This window comes from Falco punctatus (genome assembly GCF_963210335.1).
Source record: "Falco punctatus genome assembly, chromosome: 4".
NCBI lineage: Eukaryota > Metazoa > Chordata > Aves > Falconiformes > Falconidae > Falco > Falco punctatus.
Genome location: NC_137583.1, coordinates 6,732,726 through 6,760,164, shown reverse-complemented (window position 1 = coordinate 6,760,164; position 27,439 = coordinate 6,732,726). Strand labels below are relative to the sequence as shown.

The window sequence follows — 27,439 nt, the reverse complement described above, 5'->3', positions numbered from 1 at the left end:
CCCTTTCAGGGGCTGGCAGAAGGATTACAGAACAGATCCTAAGCACGGCATTGATATTCCTTGCTGGTTTGTTCATAACAATGGAGCTGGGCTGATAGATGGTGTTCATACAGACTATATTGTTTCCAGTCTGTTTTAAACAGCTACAACTTCCTCCAAATTCATGGGCATACAGAGTATTTTTCTGAAAGAATAGTATTTTTCGTGTTTAAGAACTATTAACATTACATAAACTTACCATGTTTGGCAATGCCAAGATAAGACGAGTTCTCACAGAGAGTTTTGCTGCATATTCGATCTAATCTTAAGGGCTAAACAGCTATTCTCCTTGTGGACAGATAACACTTATCCCCCAAAATATCCTCATTTTACTGAATTAATCTACTAGTTTTAAAACTGTGACTTAAAATTCTACTTTGTAAAATGTAACAGAAATGTTCTAACCAATTTTAAATCAAGAATTGAGTGTCAGGAGCAATTTAAATAAAAACATTAGTACTTAATGCCTTGTTCCGTTATTCCAACAGCTGTCAATGTTTTCATTTGGTTTCACAAAGCCCAGGACGAAATCCAACACGAGGACAGCTGACAGACCAGTGCATATTCTGGGACAATTCAGTAGTCCTTAAAACCATCTGAGCACGTGACTGCGTGGTGCTGAGGGCCGGTGCAATGCCATCATGCGAGACGGCTGTTAGCATCCAGGGCTTCCGTACTTTAGTATTTTAATTTGAACTTAACTTTTGAATGCCCAGATCTTTATAAATCAATGAAATATCACAGTTCCAAACAGCACTCGGATTTAAATAAGAGTAGCTGTCTTTTGGACAGTATCTTTTTCCTGTAATACCCTTTACTGGAATGCCAGCAAAATCTTCCAGTAACACTCCTCCCTCTGTTCCCATAACAGAATTTATGTACATGTTTCAGGGCAAGCAGTATCCCAGTTATTTATATCTTAATTTTGCAAAGTTTAAGCTATTAGTTCTAAAGCAAAAAATAAGTAGGTTTCTTTCTTTCTTTCAGCTGTTTTTCAATTAAATCAGCTGTAGCAAGGCAATCATAGTCTTACATGGCAAAGTAGAAAATGTCCATAGTATGGTAAGGCAAGGAGAGAAAGTCAGCTTGTGGGAAACTAGAATGCAGGCACACATGAGGGAAGAGAACTGTAGTGGGAAAAACAGAGATGACATCAGATGCGATGGATTAAATTGGAAGAACAAAAGTAGAGGTGAACAAAAATCCAACAGAAAAACCAGGGAAGAAAAAAACAGAGGAAAAATATACTTACTGTTAAATTTATGGGAGAGACAAGCCTCCTGGAACCAAAGCAGAAGTTTTTTAGAAAAAGAAGAAAAACAATCCATTCTTGTGGGTAGGGGGGTTGTCACAGTGGCTAGATATCTCTGCCTGCTAAATTCAGACACAAATGATGAAAAACCAGTTTCTATAGAAGGTAGAAACTGAAAAATGGGAAGGTAGGGAGAGAAACAGGCAGGAGTGAGAGAAGACTAGAAAATTGAAGCTAGTAAGGTTAAGTTTACATGGTTCTGAAGTTTTATTCTAACATAATGAATTAGTTGGAGTACGATAAAATAACGCAATGATCCATTTTGGATGCTGAGATAGGAGCTGTGGGGCTGCCCAGCCGGGCTGCTCCTGCACTCGCTTGCTCCATTAACACAGAACCCCAGAGCAGCGGACGCGGACCTCGACCTACCCGGCTAGCAAAGTTTAGGCACGAGGCAACACTGAGCGCAGCCTCAGCCAGAGCTTTCCTGTTTAATTTAGGGGGTGAGACAAATCTCTGGAGCTGGCAGGAGTCTTGTTGGCTGCGACTGAATTGTCAGCCAGAAGTTGACCTCGGGGGCTCTGGCATCCTTTTGTGTGGCTTCTGGGGCAGCCTGAGAAACTCCCACTTACACCGGAGGAGACAGAAAAATCTCCTTTTTAGTATGTAGTTCTTCCAAGGTCCCTGCAGCCTGGGAGATAACTGCAAATGTAGCTCAAGGTAACAATAAGTGAGAAGTAGCAGATGGATGCTTACAGTTAGATAAAAGTTTTACTCCTACAATATTGGTTAAAAGAGAAGAGTGTGAAATATACTGTGTATTCTGCACTGGAATTAGAAATTATAGAACGCAAAATATTCATTACTGTGTCTGCCTTCAGCTTCTTGAGCAAGAGAAAGGAGCGTAGGAAATCAGAAGCCCATCAGAACTGGCTTCAGGGCTTGGAAAGGACTGCAGGTGAGTGACTCGACCACAAATTAAGATCCAATCCAAGTGAAAAAAGGGTGGAATGCAACACATGGAAGGGGAAGCGCACGTGTAGAGGGAAAGAAGCACTGCAGAGAGGAGCTGGGCATCGCAGTAGCCAGGCACACCAGTGACACAGGGCTGCTGTGGAAGAGACACCCCTGTGGGTACCGCTGAGACCCGAGAGGCCCCATCAGCGGGGCTGGCCGCAGTGCGGATGCACGTTTGGAGGATAGGAACAGCTTTGCAGAGCTGTTATAAAAAAAGGGGGAAAACCCACCAACTGCGTAAAAAGTTGCTGTGAGGAAGGCTGAGAGCCGTTTTGCTTCCAATCCATCGAGGTTAGCAGGATCTGCCTCTTCATGGGATCTGCCTCTTTGCAGCAAGGGAGATGCGGGTTAGCAGGGCAGCGGGCTGCCGGGGCGATAGGGAACGGCAGGCATTGCAGGTTTTAGTGGGTGGGTTAGAAGAGCAGCTCGCAAAAATGGTCTGCACACACCTGAGCCTCACTTAAAGCAGTGGGGACTGAGTGAAATATGCCCTCTGGCCATGCCTCACTGCTCCCTGACTTCCACACTGTTTGCTGTGCCTGCAGTTAGCGGGCAGGTGGAGGAGGGAACACGTAGACATCCTAAAACTGAGAGCAGGGAATTTTTAATTTGCAGTAAGTCTGCTGGTAAAACCCGGCATCAATAGCATGTAATTCTAACACCAAGTTAATTTATAATGGAAATAATCTCCTGCCTTTCAAATTGGTAAGCCTGTTTACGATGTGGTGAAGGAAGTGATCCAGTGTTTCCAGTTTCCAAATTCCACATTGTTTGCCATGTGATCTGTCCAGCGACACCTGCATCTCAAGGGTACAAGCAATTCACGAAAACATGCCTTGGCAACACGTCTACACAACTCTTTCAAAAACCGGGCTTCTAGTTACATAGTTTGTTTTATCTTACTGACTTTGGCAAAAAATTGCTTCTCTTTTAGTCCATTGCTTTAAAAAAATAAGTTTTTTCCAGTTATATGTTATTGGCGGATAGAAAGCAATTTTTGTTTAACCTTCTGTAGTGCCGGCATATTTATAGGTCAAAGGTAACATAGGAAATTCTGAAACACAAAATCATTTTGGAATTAAAATTTATGAAAAAAACCTGAAGACTAAAACTACAACTTGCATTCCATGGGCAGAAGCTTCTGTGCGTATGTCTCCTCTGAACTGTTACCCCTGTGCACCACAGGCTGTTTTGAGTCGTTTGTTATATGTAAAACGGCTTCCAATGTCTGCAAAATCTTGTATGAAACGGCACCAAAAAAAGCTGCGAAATTTCAGGGTTGAAATGCTGGCTTTGGCAACAAGCCAGAGGTCTGTTCTGTGGATGGATTTAAAGCAGAGCCTTGGGAACTTTGCAGCACTGAATGGGACGGTGTGTGCCTTGTCCTCCCCACGCATGGTCCTATTGCTGATTTCATCAGCTTTGACCACTGTTGCGGATCAATCTCTAAAAGAACCTTAATGCGGCAAGGCTGAGGGGTTTTTCTCCGTAAAATAAAAAAAATGAGAAAAATGGTAAACTAATACTCCTTTAAACTTCATACTCCTTTTACAAAAGAGGTAGTTCAAGAACACCATCATTTGTAACACCATTCAAAACCACCATCATATATATATATATATATATATATATATATATACACACGAATAAAGAGTGTAAATTTTAGAAATCTATTCCTGCTTGTGTGACACATTTGTTGGACTGGGTGATGCCATGACTTATTTTCATTTGGAAACCTAGGTCTGTGTGTCCATATCAAGCTGTGAGCTGATATTATCAATTTTATTCAGTTCATTCATATAAATCTTCAATGACATAACCACATTGAGTATTATAAACCATTTTAAAATAACAAACAAGCAAGCATGTACTCATCTTGAATATAATTATTTCAAGGTAAAATATTTGTGGTATTTGTATATAGTAACAGGTAAGGCTTTAACTGTGTGGTTTTCTTGATGAGCCAAAGTATCAAAAACATTTGGAAGCGCATCATTTGCATAGTTTTCGGTTCCAGAATACTCTTTTCTAGGGAGTTAGATCTATCGACCAGCAGGGAACAGGATCACTGGCTGACTCAAGCCTGTAATCTTTCTTGTATTGCCTGAAACAAAAGCAAACCAAGAGAAATTTGTGATAAAATAATCAGAAGGCAGGCCCAGCATCAACCTCTGGCCTGCAGATGGTACAAGGAGTCCGAGGGCCTGCATGTGCCGGGGCTGGGGGCAGTGGTGGGGGGTCTTTGGGGACAGCAAGCAGAAGCCGTGCGCTTACAACATTCCTTCCACGTCCCGGGAACTTGCTACAAGCAACCGAAATGTAAAAAAAAAATTTTCTCATGGTAAATCCAACCGAAGAAACACCCTCCACGTAAACGTGCAGCAGAACCTTACTTTATCAGGCATTTTTCACACAAACCATAGCCCCAGGGAATGATTTTCCCCTCCCTATGAAATAGGAACCTCGAGCCCTGTAGCATCACTGAACAAGCAACAAATGCAGGGCGTATTCTTACAGGAAAACATTCACTTTAGTTTCATTTTGTTTTGATCTGCGCTGTTTGCTGACAAAATGCATCTCAAAACATGTCCGTCGCTCATCCCAGATCTGTTACCTGGTAACTTTGTGCTCAGATCCAGACACACTTAGGAGTCTTTCGTCCGCTCGCTGATTGATGTTGGAATTGTTCTCAAATCGCACTTTTGAATAAAACTGACCTAAGCAACACACAGAGAAATAATTTAAAAATACAAAATATCTGAGTATTGGTGTTCATTTAACTGTAATGGCAGCTATAACACCAGGAAAGCCGCTGTCTGCCTCAGAAAACAAACAAACAAACAGACCACATTTGGAAGCTCCCTTATAAGTTCAGAATATTCCTGTGTTTCTCCTGTTATCCCTAGCATCCCTCCACAGAGAGACTCAGCCTTGCTCTGATGGGGTTTCACTACTTCTTTTTCTTTTTTCTTTTTCTTTTTTTTTTTTTTTTTTTTTCTCTGCAAAGTTTTTGAAACAACTTCAACTTCAGTCCCATCAGGGTTTTGGGAGTTGAGAGGTTCAGAACCAGCTGGCTTTCATTTTCTAACCCTGACGGTTCACAATTTTATGTCCATTATTTATAGTCCATTATTTGACATCAAATGAATTTGCTGCATAAATTATGCCATTCTACAGCACTGCTGAGGTTGAGCCCAACTATTATTTTAGCTTTATTGTAATGTTTTCTAAAGCCATACTAGTCTCTTTAGGGTGGTACCAGCAGTGAGCAGAAAGCATTATGTTATGTTTCCTGGGTGAGAGCTCCCCTCCTCGCAGAGGGGTGCAGTAAAGGGTGATGTTAGATATCTGAAAAGAATAAATTAAATGTAAAGTTTCTCTTGAACCCCCGAATTACAGCATTCCTTTTCATGCTTTTCATGAGCTTGTCAGGACCGAAGTAAGTAAAATCTGAATAAGGGCTTACGATGTGGCTGAACCCCCCCCTACTATATTCTTCTTTCAGGACCTTAGTTACAATATTGTCTTTGCTACATACATTGGTAAAGATACATACCCAGCACTCCGCTGACTTGGTCAGAAAAGCAGTCGGTGTTCAAGAAATACAGCCCAAGGAAATCATCTGGAAACTTTACTAAGGAAATTTTTACTGTGACCGCATCAGACAACGATGCTGTAACGCTCCTTTCCTTCTCGACTGAGACTCGCAGCCTAGGAAGTAAATTATAACATTATTTCCAAGAAGAATATGAAGAAAGAATATGCATTTAACTAGCTGACATTAACTAATTAAAATAATTTAATTTTAACTTTTTGTCCCTTTCCTGCATTTTTCATGATCTATGGGTGGTGATTTTTAAGCTAGAAAATATTAAGTAACGTATCTTTTCTGTCTGCTGCCCAACAGGTCTTTTTCTTACCAGGTCACATACAAATACACCAACAGAGGAGAACTGTTTGCTGGTGAAAACACCTCATTATCTATAATGACAAGAAATGCTTGGATGGAAAAAAAAAGAATACCTTTTCATCATTTTGAGGAGTAAAAAGGGAGACTAGATAACATAATTCAATCTACTTTATGGACAAGTGAAATAATTTTTTCTTAGATATTTTGCAAATTTAGAATATACATAGGTTTTTTCATCATCAAAAGCATAGGTTTTTTCAGACCCTGCCTTTCTTCTAACCCGTTAATTTGATGCTGACCCCAGGCTGGCCTGCGGAACACCAGCATCCTCCGTCATTCTTGTCCCTTGCGGGTCTGGTGCGACAAAAACACGCCGGCACGCGCTGGCGTGCAGAGCGCTGCGGCTGCGAGGGCTCAGCTGCTTGAAGCAGGGGAATCACTCTGCTTGGCAGACGACAAATTATGGAAGGGCATAAATCCAGCATGTTCTTCATTCCGTTTGGATTACAAAAATAATTGAAAGCAGTTGTTTTAGGACTTCTGTTATTGCCTAGAACTGCCTGGAAGGGAGGGAGTGCAGTATGTCCTGGCTGCCCCAGACCAACAGCAGGTTCCCCCGGAGCTTTATCCCTACAATGCAAAAAAGCTGGTGGAGCTGGCAGCACTTAGCTCTTTCTTGTGGTGGGGAAGGATCCTGCTCTAATTAGTCTGACAAACAAAGTCTACGTTTCAAGTACCCTTTCTCCAACAGCGGGCACTTAGTTACAGGCAGCTATTCAAATGCTTTATGCCTCCCAATAAAAAAAAAAAGTCAGCTGCCCAGATGTGAGTTATTGCTAAAACTGAGGAGGAAGAAAACTTCAGCCTGTGTGGAGCCCAGTGATGTATAAAAGAGACAGTAAATGTCAAAGCCATCACTTGGCGGTACCCGCCCGGCGGCTGGAGGCACACAGAGCCTGGGTGGCAGCCGGCACGGCGCTGGCGCAGGGGCTGCGGCGGGTCCTTTTCTTCGGAAGATAAATGTTCTGCCTCTGACGCTGAAGCAGAAAGGCAGGCTGTTGTTTTGCTTCTTTAAATCAAAAGGAATGGAGAATTAAAATCAAACCTTTTTTGTTCTCTGTACTAGAAATGGGACATTGGGAAGGTTCCCTGCTTTGGCTAACGCCGAGTTATGCACTGGGTAAGGGCATTTGGAAGCGTTTGCTTGAGCAAACGTGAAAACGGAGGCCTGGATGAAAAAAGATCTGATGCATTTTCAAGTTTGGGAAAGAACAGGGTGATGTTTCTTACCCCTGGATGATGGAGGTGGCTGACTCCGTCCATGGCAGCCGAGTGCTCCCGTTATTGTGGCTTAGGACGATCTCATCCGTGGAGACATGGATTTGTGTGGGGGGATTCACATAGCTAATTGCAAACTGCACAAAGTGATTCACTCTGTCTCCAAGTTTCCCTGTCACCGTGAGGCCTTTAACAACATCAGCACAAGTTTGTCAAGCGACTGTGCTTTTAAGGTACAAGTGATCTCAATAAAACTGCTCCAGCTTTGTTGCTGAAACAGCTTCAGTCTTAGATCTAGTTTGGGGAGGCACAGTACGCCGGATTTCAGCTCGACGCCCCAGGGCTGTGGTGGGGTCACCAGAGTCCGTTTCCCCCCATGTTACCACCTCCTCTCACAGGGGTGGCTCTGCTCCATGACCAGAGAGCTGGCAACTGGCGCCTGGGGGCCACAGCTCCTCCGAGGACCACAGACAAACCGCAGCACGTTAAGAGCGTTCGTCTTTCATTAGCATGTAGGGACTGTGGGGCTTAGGGTCTCCATGTCCTCAGAAGCCCCCAGGGCTGGGCAGGGGAAAACCCTAAAGACCACAGATGTGACAGGAGGAGAAGGAGGTGACCCACAACCAGACCTGCGAGAAGTGCCCTCAGCTGTTGCAACAGTGAAAGTTAATATTGGCTAATAGGAAAAATTAACCACAGCCTCTCCGGTGACTGCCAGGCAGCAGTGTGACAGCCCTTCACGAGAGGGGGGTTATTCCCAAAGACACCAGCTGCTCTCCTAGACCACAGTGGCTCTCCTTGCCCGTGGTACCAGGGGCAATCTGGCTCACTCACCTTGCTCCGGGTCTGACAGCAGGTGGACAGGAGGCTGTGCTTTTCCATCAGTATTTAAACAGATTATTTCATTTTGTTTGGGTAATTGCAAGAGAAGCTGTGGATATTCGTTGGCTGAAAAGGCAGAAGAACAATATTAGCACACAAGGGAAAATCTAGCTTGTACCCTTTGGACAGGCACAGCAAAATTTATCGATTTATACCTAAAATATTACTTACAGCTTTTACAGAATAAAATTATTAAAATCCTCACAGTAATCATTATTGAAAAGCACACCCAGACACAGCATCTCAATATGAATGAAATGGCAGATTTTTAAACTTAGAGTTTATTAAAGGACAATGAGCCCTTAAAAAAGGTGAGGCTGACGTTCTGCTGTACTGCATTTCTGTTGGTGGTTATATCCTTGAGGCTTTCTCATGGGATATAAGGATATTTTCCACTTAGGTGGAAAGAACCAGCCAGGGTTTGCAAGAAGAGGTAAAGGGTTTTCATAGACTTGATGCAGTCAGAAAAAAAATTATATGAAAAATTATATATTGCAGTTATATTGATGATTAAAATAGGACTAGTATAGGTATTACTTACCAAGAGGTTGTGCTCTCAATTTGTCTCTTACCCTGGCAACTGAAATACTTAAAATTAGTAAGAAGAGTTTAATGAAACATTTTGCTCTAAGTTGGCTAGCTAACCTGGAAGAATGCTGTGACAGAAGCCTTTTTAGCAGAGCTCTTCCCTGACTTCTACAGAGAGCTTTGCTTAAAACAGGACATCCCAACGGGGAAAAAAAGCACAACGCCCAGTGCCTGTTCCAGTTGGGATCGGCTGTGCTGCTGGGGCATGCTCAGCCCAAGCTGTGTGAGGGTGTAGAGCTGTGTTTTCCCCAGACCCAGCACACCCACCCCAGCTCCTCTTAACACGACTGTGAGTAACTACCTACTGACAACAGCTTCTTGTTGCTGCCGGACTGGGGCTCAGCGCGCCATCGACCTGAAAGAAAAGGTTTTTCCGATGTTCCACTGGTTTGTTGTCATGCCTTGCATCTCCCTTCCCACCTTTTGCAAGGGAATCCCTCCCACGCATTGCTCGGTGACGTTTTTGGATGCAGCCACGCGTGCACGTGTGCGGACCCCGTGCAGGCAGCCCCCAGCCTCTTGCTTTGTGCTGTGGGAGCTCCCAGCGCTGCCCAGCTCTGTCCCTGCAGCATCCTGGGGTTCCCTCTGCAGCATCCTGGGGTTCCCTCCTTGCAGGAGGCTGTGCCCCACATTGTCTTCACACAGCCAACCCCAGGACTGGTCAATTAATATTTTTTACACCCATTTCCTGCAGCTTAACTCATACATGCTTTTCCAGATCTTTCAAATTTAGTTTCAGGAGGTGTCACACTTCATTTCAGGAGGTGTAATTATTTTTTATTTCTGAAAAGGGACCAAGGTTGTTTTCAAAAGTTTATAGCTCATTATAAAATATCTGTGGACTGAAGTACATATAATAAAAACTAAATTGTGTATGAGTGGGCATTCACAATCAAAATGTATTTATTAAAGTAACGTTGTTATGAACCTACATATGAAACAAACTTTATAAAGTTATCCTGAACAAAACCAAAGGAAGAGCGCTTACCAGGAGGTGATCCACTCCTCAGCCTGTAAGCATCTGGAGAAAGACAAGAGAGTATCTGTATTTTATTCACGATTGCTTTACATATCTTACGGGAGCGTTTCGCACAGCAAATCTGTAATTCTCCAGCTGCAGCTCCCGAAGCGAACTACCTGCAGTAACGGTGCCCACAGAACTCAAGCAGTGACCCCTGGGAAGCGTTGCCAGCCAGAGGGTGGAAATGGACAAAAACTGCTGAGAACCTGGTGAGGAAGGGATTCACGAAGAGGGATCCGATTGCCTGCTGGACACCGGGGGGCTCGCCCGCCTGGCACCTGGGGGCACGGAGGGGCGAGCGGCGGTGGGTGCAGCCGAGTTGCCCGTCCCAGTGCGAAGGCAGGTGCTTGTGGTGAGAGGGGACACCCAGCACCCAGCACGAGGCTCTGCAAAGGGGCCGGCTCCACGCGGAGCTGCAGCACCAGCGCAGGCTGGCAGCATGGTCCCTCCGGAGCGCTGCAGCCCCAGACCAGAGCTGCTACTGGCAGTTACAAATCAGATGAGCTCAATGTGAGAAACTGCAACACCCGAAAAAGAAGATCAAAGCCTCCCTTGGTGGTCCCAGTAGCCCAGCACCCTGTTTGCCCCTTCTCCTCCCCAGCTGCTCTGGCTGTGCTGATCTGTCACGATGGAGAGCAACACTGCTCAGTGATGCTCTGCTGGGCACCAGTGCCAGATCCAGTAGGAACATCCCTATGCCCTTCAGCAGCCATGCCTGCCTGCCCATCACTGATGTAGGGCTTGGCGCCTGCTACGCAAACAGGTTGTGCCGCTGGGGTGGCCTCATATTCTTCTCCTCTTGCAGCCAGAGGGAGCTTTGAGGGGGGGGCAGTGCCAAGCCCTGCGTGCCCCTGGAGCAGGACAGGACAGCTGCTGGGCCCTGCTTCTGCTCAGGGAGGCTTCTGCTATGGGAGTCCCCAGCGCCACACTGAAACAGGCAACCCTCAGAGAACAGCATTAGAATTCCCTCAGCGCATTTCCGTGAAAGAACTAGAGCAAACCCAGGGCTCTTCGCTACAGAAGCATTGCCATTATAATGTGTTATCATAGCTGAGATTATCAGATTCATAACGCTGGAAGTTTAAAATTAATATTCAAACAGATGTATTATTTCTAGAAAGACAGAAAAAAGCCCAAATACCTAAGTCATCCTCAGAAGTCACTCCAAAGTATCTCGCGCTTACTTTTTTGACAGATGCTTCGCACATGGTGGGAAGAAGCAGAAAACATCACATTTACTGTTTACTAAAGGACTACTTTTCCTCATGAGTAAAGACAATTTTCGCCTTCAAGACTTTCCGAATGGAAGATTTTCTCCCTTTGCCCGTGTTATCCACCCAAACCTTGCATGGATCTTGGCAGTCATCGCTTAGGTTTGCTCCACATGCTTTAACAAATCTCAGATACTTCCCACTATAGAACAACCATCACGAGCTCAGGTTTTTTTCCTTTTTCTTTTTTTTTTTTTTTTCATTAGAGACTATTATGAAAATATGCTACTGGAAAAGAAGAAAACATTTACCTCCTACTGGAAAACTGCTGGGCTTCTCATTATCTAACACAGAGAAGAGGGACAGATCAGTATCATGCAGTCAACACTAAATGACTTTACCCTTGTGCAAACCAGACCCCCCCCAAAAAAAAAAAAAAAAAAAGTGTGTGTTGGGCTTTGGGTGATGAGCTTTTTTTGTGTTAGAGGATTGGCAGACAGAGCACATGCCAGACTCCTAGCGATGGTGTGCTTTCCTCCCCCGCGTTCATTTTTCCACGTTAATGCTACAGAGGAAAGTGCAGATTCCTGCAGTGGCAGCAATGCTGAGTAACAGCTGTTACGTTACTTTCAGTTAATACTTAAACAAATTATTTTCCATTTCAGTAGTAGGGCCCGCTTCACCGTTTAAAAAAGGCCTGTGTGGTTTATTTTGGAAGGAAGCTAATCCCTGACCTCCTGCCTCCGGCGTGGCTCCCTGCCGTGGCACATTGCTATAAGATGAGCCTATACTGGAGCCCCCAGGAACAGCACGTTTCAGGAGGGTGATTCGATGCCCCCATTTACCAGCTTCGGTGGGTTTGTTTGCCAGCTCCATCTGCTGCTGGCCAGTGGGTTTGGTGACCACCATGGACGTGAGGGGTGTGACGAAGCTGTACTGCAGGGACAGCTCTAAGGCTCGTGCCTCCAGGGCTTTCTGCTCCTCTTCTTGTGCTGAAACACTAAAGTCTGGGTTAATGATGAAGAAATAACATACAGAGGCTGTGAGCAGGTCATCTTCAGATTCTTTTTCATATTAGCTGTGTCTCAACAAATATTTTTTGTTATTAAAGGGCAAGTAGTCTTATTGGGATAACTCAGCTGTTCTCGTGCTTGAAATTATGGAGATGCTTAATTGTCTGCAACCCTGGACCCCATGTATGTTTCAAATATGTAAAAATAATAGGTACATCAACTATTAAATGTCTTGTGGACATACTTATGGTTCTCTTTACTAACTATTGCCATTCATTTATCTACAGACAATATTTTTGGATGTGTAACAACAGCTCAACACAAGCCATGCGGTTAAAATCTATTTCATAGTAATGTCATGAAGAATATATTATATTATGTTTTCATGTATGTATATACATAAATATATACACATTTAATGATACAGCACCATCATAAACTGAAAAGCACCCCATGTTCCTCATACAGTAATGAAGTCTTCTGCCAGTATACTATGTTTTTAATACTATCTGCAGAAATATTTCTGTTTCTTTTTGTTTTCTGATGTATCATTCGTGAATTAAGAATCTGAATTTTAAGTAGTTAATACTTTGTAATACAAAACATTAAAATAGCTTACGATTTTTCCAGAAGCTGCTGAATGGTTAAGTAAGCCCACAGTCTCTCTATGAAATTTCCAAAGATGTAACTTTGATTTTGAAATACTTGCTCCTTCTCTCTGACGTTTGCTTCTTCTTTAAGAGTCAAGCCACCAACATGCTGAAGTGGGAGAAAACTGACCATCAAAAAAGCAGTTCCAGACTTCTTTTGTAGTCATATTATTAGGCTTAAAAGAACATCTTTCAGTACCAAAGTGCCCTTTTTGTCCTTCAGTTTTGTCTTTTCCCACTGGAAAATGCAACTCCCAACAGCCCAAGTAACATGTGTTTTGGATATATATTTCTGGACTCAAAACAATGTTGAAAAAAGGAGGTAATTAAATTGTTAAATTTCAACATTTTTGAGATGAATAATTCAGATTTCTTTCTTCATTATAAAAATACAAACCAGTTCCCTAAAAATGCTTGAAGGGCCGAAACAGTATGGTTTTAGAAGGATTAAAACTGATGTTTGCTTGTTTGTGGATATACTTTAAGGTTTTTCATTTGTAGCAAATTCAGGAGGGGAAAATTGTTTGAATTCTCAAATATTTTCCTGAAATGGGAAAACAGCTGAATGCCCAAATATAGAGAACATATTGTACACAAAAGACTTCCTGAAGTCTCCTATTGCACCATAAAAGACAGAAGGGAGATACGTTTTTCACAGTAAACTAAACACTTACTGACTGAGCTTTAATTTCTACTGGCAAAAGATCAAGCTCCTTGCTAATTTTCCCAGACACTACAATTTCCGATCCTTCAAAAAACAGCTCAAAATTGTTCTTAGTTAATCTCTCAACAGCATTTTCTGGATACTGCATTTCAATTTTCATTAATATTGGGGTAGCCACCTCTTGATAAAAGCCCTAAAGAGAAGCAGAGAAGAGAGAGTGTTCACAAATGACTGCAAAATTATGCAAAGCAGTATGTTGAATGTCTAAACCCCCCTTAAAAATAAGGTAGCAAAGCTTCTTCTTCAGCAGTCTAAGACTGCTGCATATCTAGAAAAAAAATAAATTCCTTTCTTCCCAAAGTTCAGCTCACCTTGTCCAGCCAGGCTGGTGATGCCATATAAACTGTATCTCCCATGGTAATTTAAGTACCCAAGCAGCATCCCCATTATCACCATCCCACCCAGCTGGGTGTTTTACTTCAGCCACTTTCCACAGTGGATTTTTTAAGTTTTATTGATCCTGAGGATTAATCTTTCTCTTTCTGGGCTAGTGTTCAGCAAACAGTCTCTGCACAGCCAACCAAACCAGGTAGAAGGGGCTTCCCAAAAAAGAGAATGTGCCGAAAGTTCTAACGCCTCATCAGATGGACCCCAAAGAGCCAGGCTGGTGGTGCTGCAGAGCCCTTTTGTCTGTGTGTGCCTCAAACCACCCCCTGTTTTTTTTAGGGAAACCACAATAAACAACTTCCAGTGGTGGTACTTCAAGCGGCTTGAAAAGGGACCCAAGAACAGAAGTTTTCCCACCGTCACCCCCCCGGACAATTTGTCTGTTTGCGGAGGTACAGAAATGAGTGAGTTTCCAGGTTTGACCAGATGCAGCTGATCTGAGGAGGACTCCAACGCTGAGTCATGGTTGGGGTACCAACCCTCAGATACCCCAAAATTAATACATAAACTCAAACCCAACTCTTCATCTCAGAAAATCTGTGGCTTGGCTGCTAAGACCAGGCATAAGCTGTAGCTGGTAGATGGCTTTTCGGCACATTCCTTAGCCCTGACCTGGAGCTGCAAGGCTGCGTCGGCGTTTTCATAGATACGACGTGCTATTCCCCCGTTGCTTAGGGCCATCTTCTCCAGGAAATTATAACTGACATCAAACCCGAAGCCGAGGCAGAACAGAGCGCATTTCCCACTGACTGCTTTCTGAACGTTTTCTTGAATTACTTCCACATTACTCTCACCTGGAATTGAACCAACAAGCATACCCTTGTTTGGTCGGGTTTTTTAAAGTACACAAAGACAGCGGCGGGTTTAATGGAAAATAATGCCTGAAGTCTTCTAAAAATAATTCAGAATCAAATATTAAAAATATATGGGACAGAATCCCCTTAGCTGAATTGGAGATGAAAGCACCACTCGGTGTACGGAGTGTTAGACCCTGATTCTCCCCCCCAATGACTCGTACTAACTCCTACTCCTGTCCTCATGGCGAAGTGCAAGATATTTTACAAGGCTGCAGGGGCCAGAGGAGGGTTTTTAGGACAAAAGGGACACACACTACACGTCAGCAGTGCAAGGGGTGGGAACACTTGTTCAAGCTGGGAAGACGAGTATCCATAAAAATGCTAAGTGTGATTTCGGAGAAGAATGGATTGGTTAACGGGGTAATTCAGACAAACTGCAAATTAACTCAGCTGTGCTTCTCCCCCAGCCCCCTCGTGTGATAAAAGGAAAAGATTTTCACCCCATCAGCTCACCCTGGAGGGCCGCAGAACTGCTCTACCTGCATTTCCAGGCAGGAGCTGGCACTGCCTGTAGCAACACATGGGAGCAGCTCTGTTTTTCCCCTCCCAGCCTGCTTTGCTGAGGAAGGCAGCATACGCAGTGACGCCACAGCGTTCACCTGGTGTGTGGATGTGCAGCATGCTCAGGGTGTTTGAGACTCGGGCTGCGCTGAGCAGGTGGCACCATAAGCTGAATTTTGCTAAAAGACCCCAAACAAGTAAACGAACCCCAGAGCAGTACGGATCCTATGACCCGAAAGGCAGACTGATCTTATTCAGGGGCTTACAGCTGAATTAATATTGCTGGTCTCGGAGAGGTGCTGGGGCCACACAGAAGTTAGATAAACTCCCGTTGAGAACAAGTGACGTTTGTGCCATTGCATGGGGAGTTATTGCTTATTTAACCCACTATTTCTATCTCAACCCTCTGGTTTGTGCTATCAGAGCTGGTCACTAGTTAGGAGCTAGACATGGAAAAGAATACCAAACAAGAGGCACCTTGAAGATATCTCAATTTTGGAGCAAGGAGGGTGGAGAAATCTAAGCAACACCCCTCAAATGGGACCATCCATAATATATGCAAAATTGCCATGTTTCGACCCAAATGGGACCACACATAATATATGCAGAATGTCTGTGTTTCGGCTCTTAGTATTGTACTTCCACGTTACAGCTGTGCCTGGAGTGTCTCCAGCATTTCTCTTGAGTTTATAAACCGTGAAGCCAATTTAGCAAAGCAGTTGCCAGCTAAAGGACGCGGAGCCGTGGGCAGGTGGGCTCTGCCATCCCCTCTGGCAGCCCTTGCCGGAGCCCTTCCATAACCATCCCCTCTCTGCCGCAGCTCCAGCGATAGCCCAGCCTGCTGACACCAAAGCTCTCCTGAAACGCAGACTGCGTCTACCAACATCTGGGATGCAAGTGCAAAAGATAAAAAAGAATCGAGGGGAGAAGAGGCTGAGGCTGGTATTTACTCACCAGAAGTGGGCTGGCCGTCTGTCAGCAAAATAATCATGGAGACGCTCCGTTCGGGCAGCCTCTCGGCTTTATCCAGCACGCTCACGGCAGTCAGCAGGGCACGGTTGATGTCTGTGCCTGTAACGAGAAAGCAGGCATCACTCACCTGAAAGGGATAATCATCGGAAGAAATCTGTGCACTTCATCTGCAGAGGCCCTGCAGAGTTGTTTAAAGTTTTCTGCAGGAAGTAATCCTTCAGAGAGGTGGAGATTGGGGGGTTTAACCTACTGGGCTTAATTACAGTGTATTGTATTGTGATGGCAATGCTGGAGGATTCTTTTGGGAGCATTTTCTACACATATGTCACGGGCAATACAAACATGTCTACAGCTGTTAAAAAGCACTTAAATAAACACACTGTCATCTGTTAACCTGCATCTAAGAGATGTCTCCTAGCCTTATCTGAGAGGTCAAAGAAAAAAGCTGGGCACAGGTGGGCTTTGTTGGTGTTAGCGCCGGGGATAAGGAAACCGACGTTAACACTAACAGCATCACATTAACAGGAGATACGGCCTTTTAGATGTGTTTAAAAGTGAATAATAAAACGCATGGAGCGGTGCAGCGATTGAAAGGTTTCACACCTGTTTCGCCTATTCTGTTTCTGCAGCGTGGCTGACACAGGAGTATAACTTCTGATGCATTTTATTTTATGCCCCTGATTTTACAAGGGGACCCTTGATATATAAAAAAAGAAATAATCAGCTGATTGCTGTCAAATACTGAGTGAACGGCCATTTTTTCGTAGAACAAATATACTGTTGGGAAATCTTGCAGCCATCTCTGTTATAAAAACCCCAAATGAAGCTTTGTGGCTTGTATGGTTGATAGATGTGATGCAGCCAAGCCGTCCACTCCCATAACCAGCCTTTCTATCCCACTCAGAACTACTAAAAACCGACTTGCTTTGTGAGCACTGACGGTAGTTCTGTGGCAGTCTATGACTGATAAAAATCACAATTTTATTCTAAGCAATATATTCTGTTGGGTGCCCGTTTGTGGTTACAAGCATCTAGGTGGTGCCTCGTACCTCCACCAGCAGAAAGCGTTTGCACGAATCCCGTAGCACTCGCCACATGCTCCGCAGTGGCTGGCAGCAAAGAGCTCTTCCACTCCGCCACTTTGCTGTTAAAGGTGATAAAGCTGAAATGGTCTTCTGGGCGGAGGTCTTGCAAAATCTTCAGCAGGGCATCCCTCGTCTGTGCCAAGGAGAAAACAATCACTTGGACTATTTCTGCTTCTCTGCCAGAACCGGAATTGGAATGGCAGGGTAGTAAGGGGGTTTCCCTGCAGCACTACTCAAGATGCAGCCCAATGATTTTATTTAGTCCTAATGGTGTTTTTCAGGTTGAGACCATCAGAAACAGCCAATTAACTTAACTTATGGACAAAAAAAAGCACCTGTGAGGGCTGTAGCAGGCTTGTCTGCTCTCTAGCAAAGCTATATACACAGTCATCGGTAAAGGTAAAACAGACTAATTCTTTAAACTTCACTAAAGAAAAAAATTAGAAGCATATTATTTTGCAAAGATAGAGACAGAAAAAGTGCTGTGTGCCTTAGTGTTTGATACCCGTGAGAAGAGCCGTGTCAGAGAAGTGTTGCTCTCCAACAGTGTAAATCTGTGCGTACGTATTTTTGAGTGTTTCTGTAACGGCTGAAGATTTTGCTCTCCACAAAACCAGCACGTGCTTCAAAAGTGAAATCCACAGCCACCTCGCCCACCGGCCGGCGGGTGGGCCTGACGCCAGCAGAGGCCACCGCTCTGGGGTAAGTTACCTGCTCAATTTTTCTGCCTGCCATGGAGCCACTTCGATCTATAACGAAGATGACATTTTTGGGAAACACCGGCATTTCATGGGGTGCAAAGTAATGCACAAAATAGCCATTGACAATCTGAAATACAACATGTGAAATCATGTTCAAACGACACCAGGATAAATAAATATTGCATCTTAACATTCTGGCATAGCAAGGAGAAGGGTGCATGCCTAGTATTCTGTTCTTCTGGGCAAGCTCAAATCAAAAGACTATCAAAATGTATCTCCTAGCTGGAAGGGACACTATCTGTAGAGAGCAAATTACAAGAGAACAGCATGTATATGTGTGTGTATATATAAAATACATATAGTATAAGCCTCAGTGCCATATGTGTGAGATATCTGTATTATCACTGTATATTATGTTACTTCTTTGTTATCGCATATTGGTACATCTCTATTTGTCGACTGTCATCTTTTAGCACATTTAGTATACTGTATTAATGAAATGGTATGGAAAATAATGTACTTTACTCCCTAGGATATGCTTTGGTCCATAAATATTTTTAAGTTTCTGTTCTCTTTAGTTATGCTTCAGTTGTCACAAGGAAAAAAAGAAAACCAAGCAGTCATTTTAATAGTTACATAAATCACATTCCTCTAAGCTTCATTTGTAGGTAGCCACAAATACACCTTAGATCAGCCAAAATAACAACAACAACAACAACAAAAGTATGTCAAGAGACATCTATATAGTGGCAGTATAGATTTGGTATTGAAACAAAATCTGAAAGATTTGTTTTTTCATGGATGACCCATTCTTGCAATGCATCTGTTGTCCGCGGGTTTACCGAAAGTCGGCACCGCTTTGTGCTGTCCCTGGATTGAAGAAGAGTTCTTTTACTGTCAGTCTTAGCATTTCAAAGTAAATGTTGATGTTTGGCTGATTTGACTTCACCTTCAGACTTATCTATGATCTGAAAGTGGTTTTATTTCTATTTCTTCTTTACCTGTATAACACCTGCGGTGGCACCTCTTTTAACGTCATAGCGTACAACAAAATCACCGTTGAGGAGGGTTTCGTCGAGTTCAGGATTTATCTTCTGTTGATCTACAGTTGGCTTAAATGAAATGTGAGCCTGCAAAGCAATCAGAAGAAAAGATTTAAAGCAACATAAAGCTGCCACTGGCGGCAATACCTGGCAGCTGCTGCTTTACCTTGGTTTCAGTCTGCACTTTTGTGAGCGCCTCAGTTAACTCATTTGTCATGAACGTGCTGTCCGTCGCCAAGAAGCGTATGCCTTGGGGTTCGAAGATGTGCACATCAATCTGACAGCAGAGAAGGCGGCATCAGCATCTTGGTGGGAACAGGGCTACGGTGCTCCCTGCCCTGCCCTGGTAAGGGGCAGCTCACCTGGAAATGCTTAACCAGCTGCTTCGGCCGGACCTTGAGCAGCAGCTCGAACTTGCCCAGCTGCCGCTTCAGCAGCTCCTCGTACATCAGCTCAAAAGTGACTTTGCTGGCGGCCGCAACGCTGACGGACACGTGAAACTGCTCCAGTTTTCTGTCTGTGATTCTGGCAAGGGGAGAAGAGAGACTTACCTCCTGCCGGGAAGGTTTGCTGGTGGTGGCCGAAGTTTATGAAGCGTGCTACGTAATGGCCAAGGGGACGCATAGAATAAATAAAAGTAGTAGCAAATCTTATTCATAATAGAGAAGATTTTTTGCATGGCGGGTGGTATTATATACATTACTTCTATTACGTTTGCGTGCTATGGGTGCTGCAGATGCAAGCTGAGAAACGGAGCAGAAACCTCTGCGTGCCTCAGGCTGGGACCCAGCAGAAGCGGGGTGAATACACGGGAAGCACAGATTAAATAAACCCTGAAAGCGTGATGCCGGCTCAAACGCCACAGTCTGCTGCTCTCGCAGGGAAGCAGCCTCAGCGACTGAGCATCATCCCGGCCTGGCAAGGTGCTCCCACGTGACAGCAAGTCCCAGGGCAGCACTTAACGGTGACACCCCCAACCAAAACCATTGCAGGACCAGATAAAAATCATCAATATATGTGAATGTATATGTGTGTATATAGAGAGAACTTACACACACCCACACCCTGTCCCTCCCAACGAGAAGCCCAGGCTGCTTTTCACATTTATCCCCACTGAGAGGTGCCTGGCTCCAGGGCTTAACCTGCCCCAGCCAAACGAGACACCAAGGAGGAGCATCAGAGCAGCCTTACTCAGGGTGGCAACGTACTTGACGAGGCCGGCGCTCTGCCCGCGCGAGACTGCAGTGTCATATTCCTTCTGAGCAGAAACTTTCTCCTTTATTATTCCTGGGTATACTTTCCCGTCAATAGACCTGTTTGGTTTCCATAAAAATTAATTAATATTAGAAGGAAAGCGCTGGGGAAAGAAACAAGAGGAATGCTGCACTTTGTGGCATTCTCTCAGAGCATGAGCAGGGGACAGTGGTTGGCTCCTGCATCCCTCCCTGTCCAGGAGGATGCTCCGTGCAGGGTCTCAGGGAGACTGGAGCAGGAGCAACAGAGCATTTTGTGTGGGACCCTCCAGAGCTCAGCTCTCTGTGCTTTTTGCTGGCTTCCACCCCCCAGCCCCCAGAGCTGCCTCCTTCACAGCACAGGCAAGGACTGGTCCTACATGGAGAAGTTGGTGATGAAAGCTGTCTTGGGTAACTCCACTTCAAAAGTTGCCTCTCTGGACTCATTAGCTCGGTTGACAATTTTGCTGGTGATGACGGTGTGAGCAAATCGTGACGTGACCTTGCAGTCCACGTGGAGGCTGTAGATTTCAATGGCATGCTGGAAAAAAAAACCAACAGCCTGAAACAGAAACACTCAGTTTTTGCTCCTTACCTGGGGGATGTTATTGGAAAAGTTTGGTGAGGGAACAAACTGTCAGGTCTGGCTGGAGCTGGGGTGGTAGTTCATGACCAGCACAGCCAGATATCTGCTCATTCGCATCTCTGCAGCTGTGACCGCAGCCCCATGCAAAATCTGCAGCTACAGCTGCGTGCTGTTGTTCCACAGAAGGCTTCTGTCGAGCCTTTTTCTGTGCTCTTCTCTCCTTGGGGTACCCTGAAGCAGCTGCTGTGTCACCCCAACACATTGCCTGAGATTAACCTCAGAAAAACCAGGTGCCTCTTTAAGCGCCCAACCTATGGAGGAGACCTGCTCGCTTTTTGAGTGACTCTTTATTTGCTCTCCCAGCTGTTGACTTTGCTGCCTGTTTTTCAGCTTGGTGCCTCGTGTCACATATAACGTTCAGCAGGTTGGAAACCCCACGTGGCCCTCCAGCCCCACGGCTGGTTGCACAAGCAGCAATGCCCTTTGAGCGCTTGTGTTTCTCCTGGTCTGGTGCTCCCAGGGCCCCCAATGCTCGAGGGAGGAGGGGACTGTCCCGGAGCTGCCCAGGAACACCCCATGGGGTGGCTGGACTGGGAATCTGCTGGAGCAACTACCTCTAAACACCCTTCTTTCACATTTGGGATGTCTGTCTGTTCTGAAGTCCCTACCTGGGTCTTGGCAGTGACACTAAGAAGGGCTGATCTGGCCATCACCAGCCTCACAACAGCCCAAGTTTCTAAAAATAAAAAAGCTCAGCATCAAAGCAGGTTGTTGCACTTTTTACTTTTCAGCCTCACAAACCTTTTGAACGGGGAATTGATCTTTAGTTATTTTGATAATTCATCTCCGCCATCTACTTTGTTCGCCAATTAATGGCATCCACTGGCCTCTTCTAGCATCGAGTGCTTTCTGAGCATTCCTGGCACCTCCACTCGCACTCGCTGCCCTGCCGCGCTCGGACCTGCCTCTGGCACACCTGGAGGGGAGGCTCTGCCATGACCGAGGAGCCCTGAGCCGTGGCCCGCTGGGCCAGTGCAGGCACGTGGTGGCCATCGCGGCACAGCCCCCCAGCACAGGAGGAGGTTGCCCTCTACAAAACTTCCCCTGCCCAAACCCTGCCACCAGCACCACAGGGATGCTGCGGGGGATGAGGGGATGGGGACCCGCACACCCCACGCTTCCCAGCCCCAGCAATATTTTAGGCTGTGACCAGCAGAAATGAGGGCGCAGTGGGGCGCAGCATGGTGAGGGGCATCGCTGTGCCCTTAGTGAGGGGGCAGGAGGGGAGCAGCCCCGGGGGGGGTACCTGAAAGCAGTGGGGCACCTGAGGCACCACGGGCCCGTACACCGCATCCACCGGCGGCTTCTTGCAGAGCCCCCGGCTGCCCTGGCAGCACCCACCAGACCTGTCCCTGCCACCCGAAACCCACCTGCATTTCGGTGGCATTTCACACTTTGGTGAACAGGAATGATGGAAATAAAACCCTTCCAAGACAAGGCTCAAAAATATTGATATTTTTAAAATCAGACCATTGGCGCGCATGATGCAAAACAGTTTGCTCCTCCAGACAGCACAAACAGCTGTCTCCTCCCCTCTTTCCCATGCCACACGCGTTACTAAGTGCCCATCAGAAGCCCCTGGCAGTGCAACGGGCCTTGTTCGGTCCTGCTGGAACTGTGGCGAGATCCAAACCCCAACCAGGTGGCTGAGGGAGACCCACTGACCCCTCACATTTGATATTTTACATCCCTGCGGAAAAGCATGATCAGACACACCTGCAAATGCTCTCCTGCCACGTTTATACTGTAACAGCCCAAACAAACAACGAAAAAGGCCTTAAAAGGACCCAAAGCTCTGAGATCACATCGCAACACACCCAAGGCCCCACAGGTGCTGGTTACCAGTGGTTACCTGTGCTACCTGGCCAGCTCCTGCGTACCGCCAGATCACCAGCTGAGCAAACGAGATATTGTCAAAAAAGAAATAGAGCAAATACCTTTTGAGCAATAGTTTCTGCTGACACTATGAGTGAGGAAAAGACCATCAATGTCAGCAGCGTTCTCTCCTCCATTTTGGGAAGACCAGATTTTCAAATGAAAACTCTGTTTATCTTGATCAGTTAATGAGTAACTTGTGCTTGGGGATATTATGTAGACTTTGAAGAGACCCAGCAACTTAGTATTTACATGTTAAACATAGGTAAAACTTGGACTCTGTTAACATTTATTTTTCCAACAGATCTTTGCTGTTAAACATTAGAATTTTAATGTTTCATAATGCATAAAGTTAAGAAATCCTTATGTTTTCTTTCTAAACTTAGATCTCACTGTGATACATGAAATCCCACTGGCAGATGAACTGATCTGTGCAACAAGCTGCATTTTTGGATGCATGAACCTCCACCACATCCAACAGTAATCATTTGAAAGGGCTCATCCTTAACATTATCTCAAGCCTTTCAGAGATTTGGAGGTTGCCAAAACATGCAACATTCATGTGAGATTTTACAGCTGGTGACTTCTCAAACCTTGCTCCTGCTTGCCCAGCTGGCCCGTGAGAGGCATGGAGTGGCCCTCTTGGAACGTCCTTTTTTGCTTCCTCGGATGAGCCATAATCCTTGTTCGTCAAATAGCAAAGTCAGTCGTGGCTTGTATTTACCTGAACAGTAAAAATAAAGTATCAGACCTTGCCTGGACTGCCAGGGGAGAGAGGCGTCGTCAGTGCCTGTACGTACACATATGTACCTGTACAAAGAGGACAGAAACCACCCATAAATGAATGCAGCAGCTGTGCAGGGGAGCACATCTGGCCTGGTGCGGCCCTACCACAGCTGCGATGTATCCAGCTGGAGATGCTGCAAAGCTGCCTCTAACCTGTGAGCTCGGTGGGGCTGTTTGCACAAAAGGTGAGTGCTGGGAGAGCTCTGCACCTGAATTTACCTGCAAACTGAGCGGGATGACTCTTTTCACCTCCTATTTTATAATAATATCTTCATCTAACAGGCACTCCGAGCAATTCCTGTGAAGTTTTTGTTGGTCAAGGGTTGGCTTGTAGCCCTGGAAAAATAAATTGTCTTAAAAGTCCAATTTTATACATAAATCATTATAGAAAGTGTTACATTAACACAATTCCTAAATCACATCCTCACTTGTGCGGTGTTTAGGTAGCCTTCTAACACAAGACAGCTCACATGACTATTTAAAAGATATTTCTCCATCTCTGAGTAGTAATAACGTCTGCCTCTTCTACAAAGCATTTTTAACACCTTGTGGGGAAATAATTGGTTTTTTAGGTGGAGGGGTAACCAGACCCTGGGCAGAATCCATTTCAAAAAGTCACCTCATTGTTAAAAAAAAATAAAAATAGAGCAAATACCTTTTGAGCAATAGTTTCTGCTAACACTATGTGTGAGGAGAAGACCACCAATGTCAGCAACGTTCTCTCCTCCGTCTTGGAAAGACCAGCTCTTCAACTGGGGAAATCAAGGTAAGAAAGGGGGGACAGGGAGCAAACTGCTAGGAGCCACTCCTATGCCACACGCCTGGGCTTGCTTGGGTGGTTGGAAAGCTTTCCGCGGGCTTCATTTGTTCATGCATGCCCAGCACAAGAAAATAAAATGTTTGAAATCTTGAAAACGTCAACAGGGCATGAAAAAATAACATCCCCCAAGGGCTGTAGTTCAGAGGATCTCTAAGCACACGCCGCTGCTGCGTCAGCCCCTGGTTCCTGTGTGCATTTATCTGAGCACGCGTATACGGGTAGAGTGATGTGTAAGCAGCCGGGGCTGTGCAGAGATGCAACCAAGACAGACGCCCCTCTGCCCCCAGCCCCGAGCAGATGAAGGCTGAGTCCTGCCCTCCCACCGTGATTCCCTGCCCCTCTGCCCTGTGCTGGCAGCTCCCGGGTAGCGGACAGTCCTTTCTCCCCTGAACCTGCAGGCTGTCAGCACAAACCACTGTTCCGTGTTGCTGTTTGACAGCAGGTTCCCCTTGCAACTCCACGGTAGGCGGTGCCATCGATTGTCCTGAATTAACACAGAGATCCTGTGGAAGTGCCTGCATCTGGGTTTGCTTCTCTGCTATTTTACAAAGAGTCCCGGTGGACAGCATGCTTCTGGTGGCCTCAGATTTGTGAGGAGATGCTAACGCAGGGCTCAGTAGTTATAATGTCAACAGACATTTAGAAGTTCACCACAAAGAGTCTTTCGAGCACAGCCTGGTCTTACAAGGCTTGTGCTTTAAGTAACTTTAAAAAAAAAAAAAAACTTCACTTTTTCCAGGCAGACTGCTTATACTACTTGTGAATACCATCTTGTTTATAGCAGGAAATGTAAATATGTACATTTTAACAGAGAAAAATTAAAACATTTGATTAACTGCTACAACTCATGTAATGCTTTAATCCCCTCAGATACACGGGTTTATACACTTAGTGGTTTAAGATCCTGAAGAGCCAAAGCTTTAGCTTTAATTAAGTGGATCTGTCGTCGGTTTTCTAATACCCACATGTAAAATCCCACGGGCGTTAAAGAGCTGCTTTAACTGCACAGACTTAGGCTGCGTGGTTGGCTCTGCCCCGCTCCCACGGAGGCGGCCAGCACCCGGGGAAGCTGTGAAATCCCTCCGGCATCCCTCGGTGGCTCACTGAAGCGGTTGCAGGAAAATCCTCGTGCTCAGCCTTGTCCCCAGACTTGAGCACTGTGCCCTGCTGCTGTACGAGCCGCCACCGACAGCCACCCCCACTGACATCCAGTGCCCACTGCTGCCAGGGCACTGGGCACCAACCCTGCAGCACCCGGTGCTCCTTGCTCCGAGGAATGAACATGGTGTGACATGATTTCAGATCACCTTGGAGGAGGGATCTAAACCCACCATCTCAACAGGAGACACTTCGGAGTGCAAAATTATCTAAACCCTCACACCCGGGGATTCGTTCAGACACTTCTCTGTCACTATTTCTTATTAAGAAAATGAAGGGAAAAGGGAGAAAATACATTTTCTGTGATTGCACTTAGCAGAGTCACAAGGACGAAGGAAAAGATGACAAAAACTTCTCTAGGCAGCTTTTTATTTGTTCTTCTTACCTACAAGTATCTCCTGTCTTGCAGCAGCTGCCAGTAACTTTCCCAGCAGAGCAGCAAGGCTGGGGGCAGGGCCGGGGGGGGGGTCCCTCCAATTCACCCAGGACAGCATGGACCTTGCTGTCAGAAGCCGGGAGCAACTTTGTCCCACATTTACCTCCAATGCATATTTTTTAGATGAAGTCCATCTTAAAAGACAGGGAAAAAAAAAGGTACTTGGTCCTGAGCACTTACTGTCACACTGGGAAGCATCACAAGCGATCGAACCAGAGGACATCCTGGAAATAAAGCAGTTAGGAAAATCCCAGGTTTCTAATACGTAACTTACTTTGCTTCCCTGCTGCACCCGCGCTGCAATCCTGCGGGACACAGAGGCTTCTGTGCTTTGCAGATCAGCGCTGGCATGGCCAAAACGGGTTCTGAAATACAGCACCCCCCTCCTGCTCCCCACCGAGCAAACCTGCAACGCTCAGTCACTCGTGGCATACAACAGAAAACGATAAAGTTTTGCCCCACTTGTCCCTCTCCATCATTTTTTATATTATTAAACAACCTCCTGCCAACTTCTCATCACAGATTGAGGAGGGTTTTTTAAACCTGATGCAGGGACAGCTCCAGTGTTATCAGGGTTGGAATTTTTTCCCCACCTTGTTTTGTTTTCTTTTTACCTTCAGAGCTCTGGAAGGGGCCTTCCTCAGAGGCAAAGGCTGTGCTGAGTTACCTGTGAGGAGGCACCAGCAAGATTTTAATTTTTTTAAGGAAACCTCCCTCTAAAACCTTGAACCCAAAGGACCTGCAGCTGCCTTACAGCTCCCTCTCTGGGAGCTTTGTGGGTGTCGTCCGTGTGTTTTATCCATCAAGTGTTTGGGATGCAAAAGGCACACGTGATGTTCTTCACGGTGCATGGAGACCTTCATTACCGCTTTCACCTCTAGCTTATGCAAAATTAAAGTAGCTCTTTAAATAAAGGTGGCACCTACCTTACCATCCCCAGCTGTGCGCCAGGGACTCGGGGTGTGCGAGAGGGGCGGTGGGCGCCCACAAAGCAGAGGATCACCCGTGTTCCAGCACCAAGACCCAGCTGAAAGGCAATACTGCAGTTTATAATCTTGGGGGAGAACAGGTTGGATGTTTAATGCAGCAAACCAAGACGTCAACAGAGCTGCAAAAACCCAGCTGCCACCCAGCACGTGCTTGCTGTTGTACGGACGCTCAGCCGGTCGCTCGGCTCCTCACTCGGATGGGACACGGCGCCCGTGCTGCTGCCATCCCGCTTCTCGCTTCGTCCCAGGGGACATGAGGAAAAAGCCACTGGGGAAGGTGCTGGAAGCCTTCCCTCAGCACTGGGGGCACAGCAGCAGCTTGGCACCTCACCTCTGGGCACACCACGTGCGGGGGGCCAGGCGGGC

The 27,439-nt window shown here is 45.7% G+C and overlaps 2 protein-coding genes across 2 annotated transcripts in view; one reads left to right on the top strand and one right to left on the bottom strand.

Moving 5' to 3' along the window:
- The window catches only part of LOC308063402 (inter-alpha-trypsin inhibitor heavy chain H3-like), a 26,980-nt gene extending 22,651 nt beyond the window's left edge, over window positions 1–4,329 (top strand). The window contains exon 20 of the mRNA XM_080386331.1: window positions 10–4,329. Coding sequence (XP_080242457.1) covers window positions 10–139 — 130 coding nt within the window. The 3' untranslated portion in view covers window positions 140–4,329. The remainder of the gene's footprint in view (window positions 1–9) is intronic.
- Window positions 4,300–27,428, bottom strand: LOC308063403 (inter-alpha-trypsin inhibitor heavy chain H4-like). The gene is made up of 22 exons (XM_080386332.1): window positions 22,947–27,428; window positions 20,744–20,904; window positions 20,340–20,444; window positions 19,494–19,656; window positions 19,298–19,408; window positions 19,090–19,218; window positions 18,099–18,215; window positions 17,352–17,520; window positions 16,285–16,401; window positions 14,585–14,766; window positions 13,536–13,718; window positions 12,831–12,970; window positions 12,044–12,198; window positions 11,510–11,542; window positions 9,955–9,987; window positions 9,268–9,321; window positions 8,920–8,958; window positions 8,331–8,444; window positions 7,509–7,683; window positions 5,865–6,019; window positions 4,923–5,025; window positions 4,300–4,412 (listed from the first exon to the last, which is right to left on the bottom strand). The coding sequence occupies exons 1-22, from the start codon at window positions 23,019–23,021 to the stop codon at window positions 4,337–4,339; spliced, it is 2,589 nt and encodes an 862-aa protein (XP_080242458.1). The 5' UTR covers window positions 23,022–27,428; the 3' UTR covers window positions 4,300–4,336.
- Window positions 27,429–27,439: the final 11 nt, after the last annotated feature.

Excerpts from the sequence above, each read along its gene's own strand:
- LOC308063403 (XM_080386332.1), bottom strand. The coding sequence starts at position 23,021 with ATGGAGGAGAGAACGCTGCTGACATTGATGGTCTTTTCCTCACTCATA. Across the intron at positions 9,322-9,954 it reads GAGGAGTGGATCACCTCCTG|GTCGATGGCGCGCTGAGCCC; the intron begins GTAAGCGCTCTT and ends CTTTTCTTTCAG. Across the intron at positions 8,959-9,267 it reads CAAGAAGCTGTTGTCAGTAG|TTGCCAGGGTAAGAGACAAA; the intron begins GTAGTTACTCAC and ends TAAGTATTTCAG.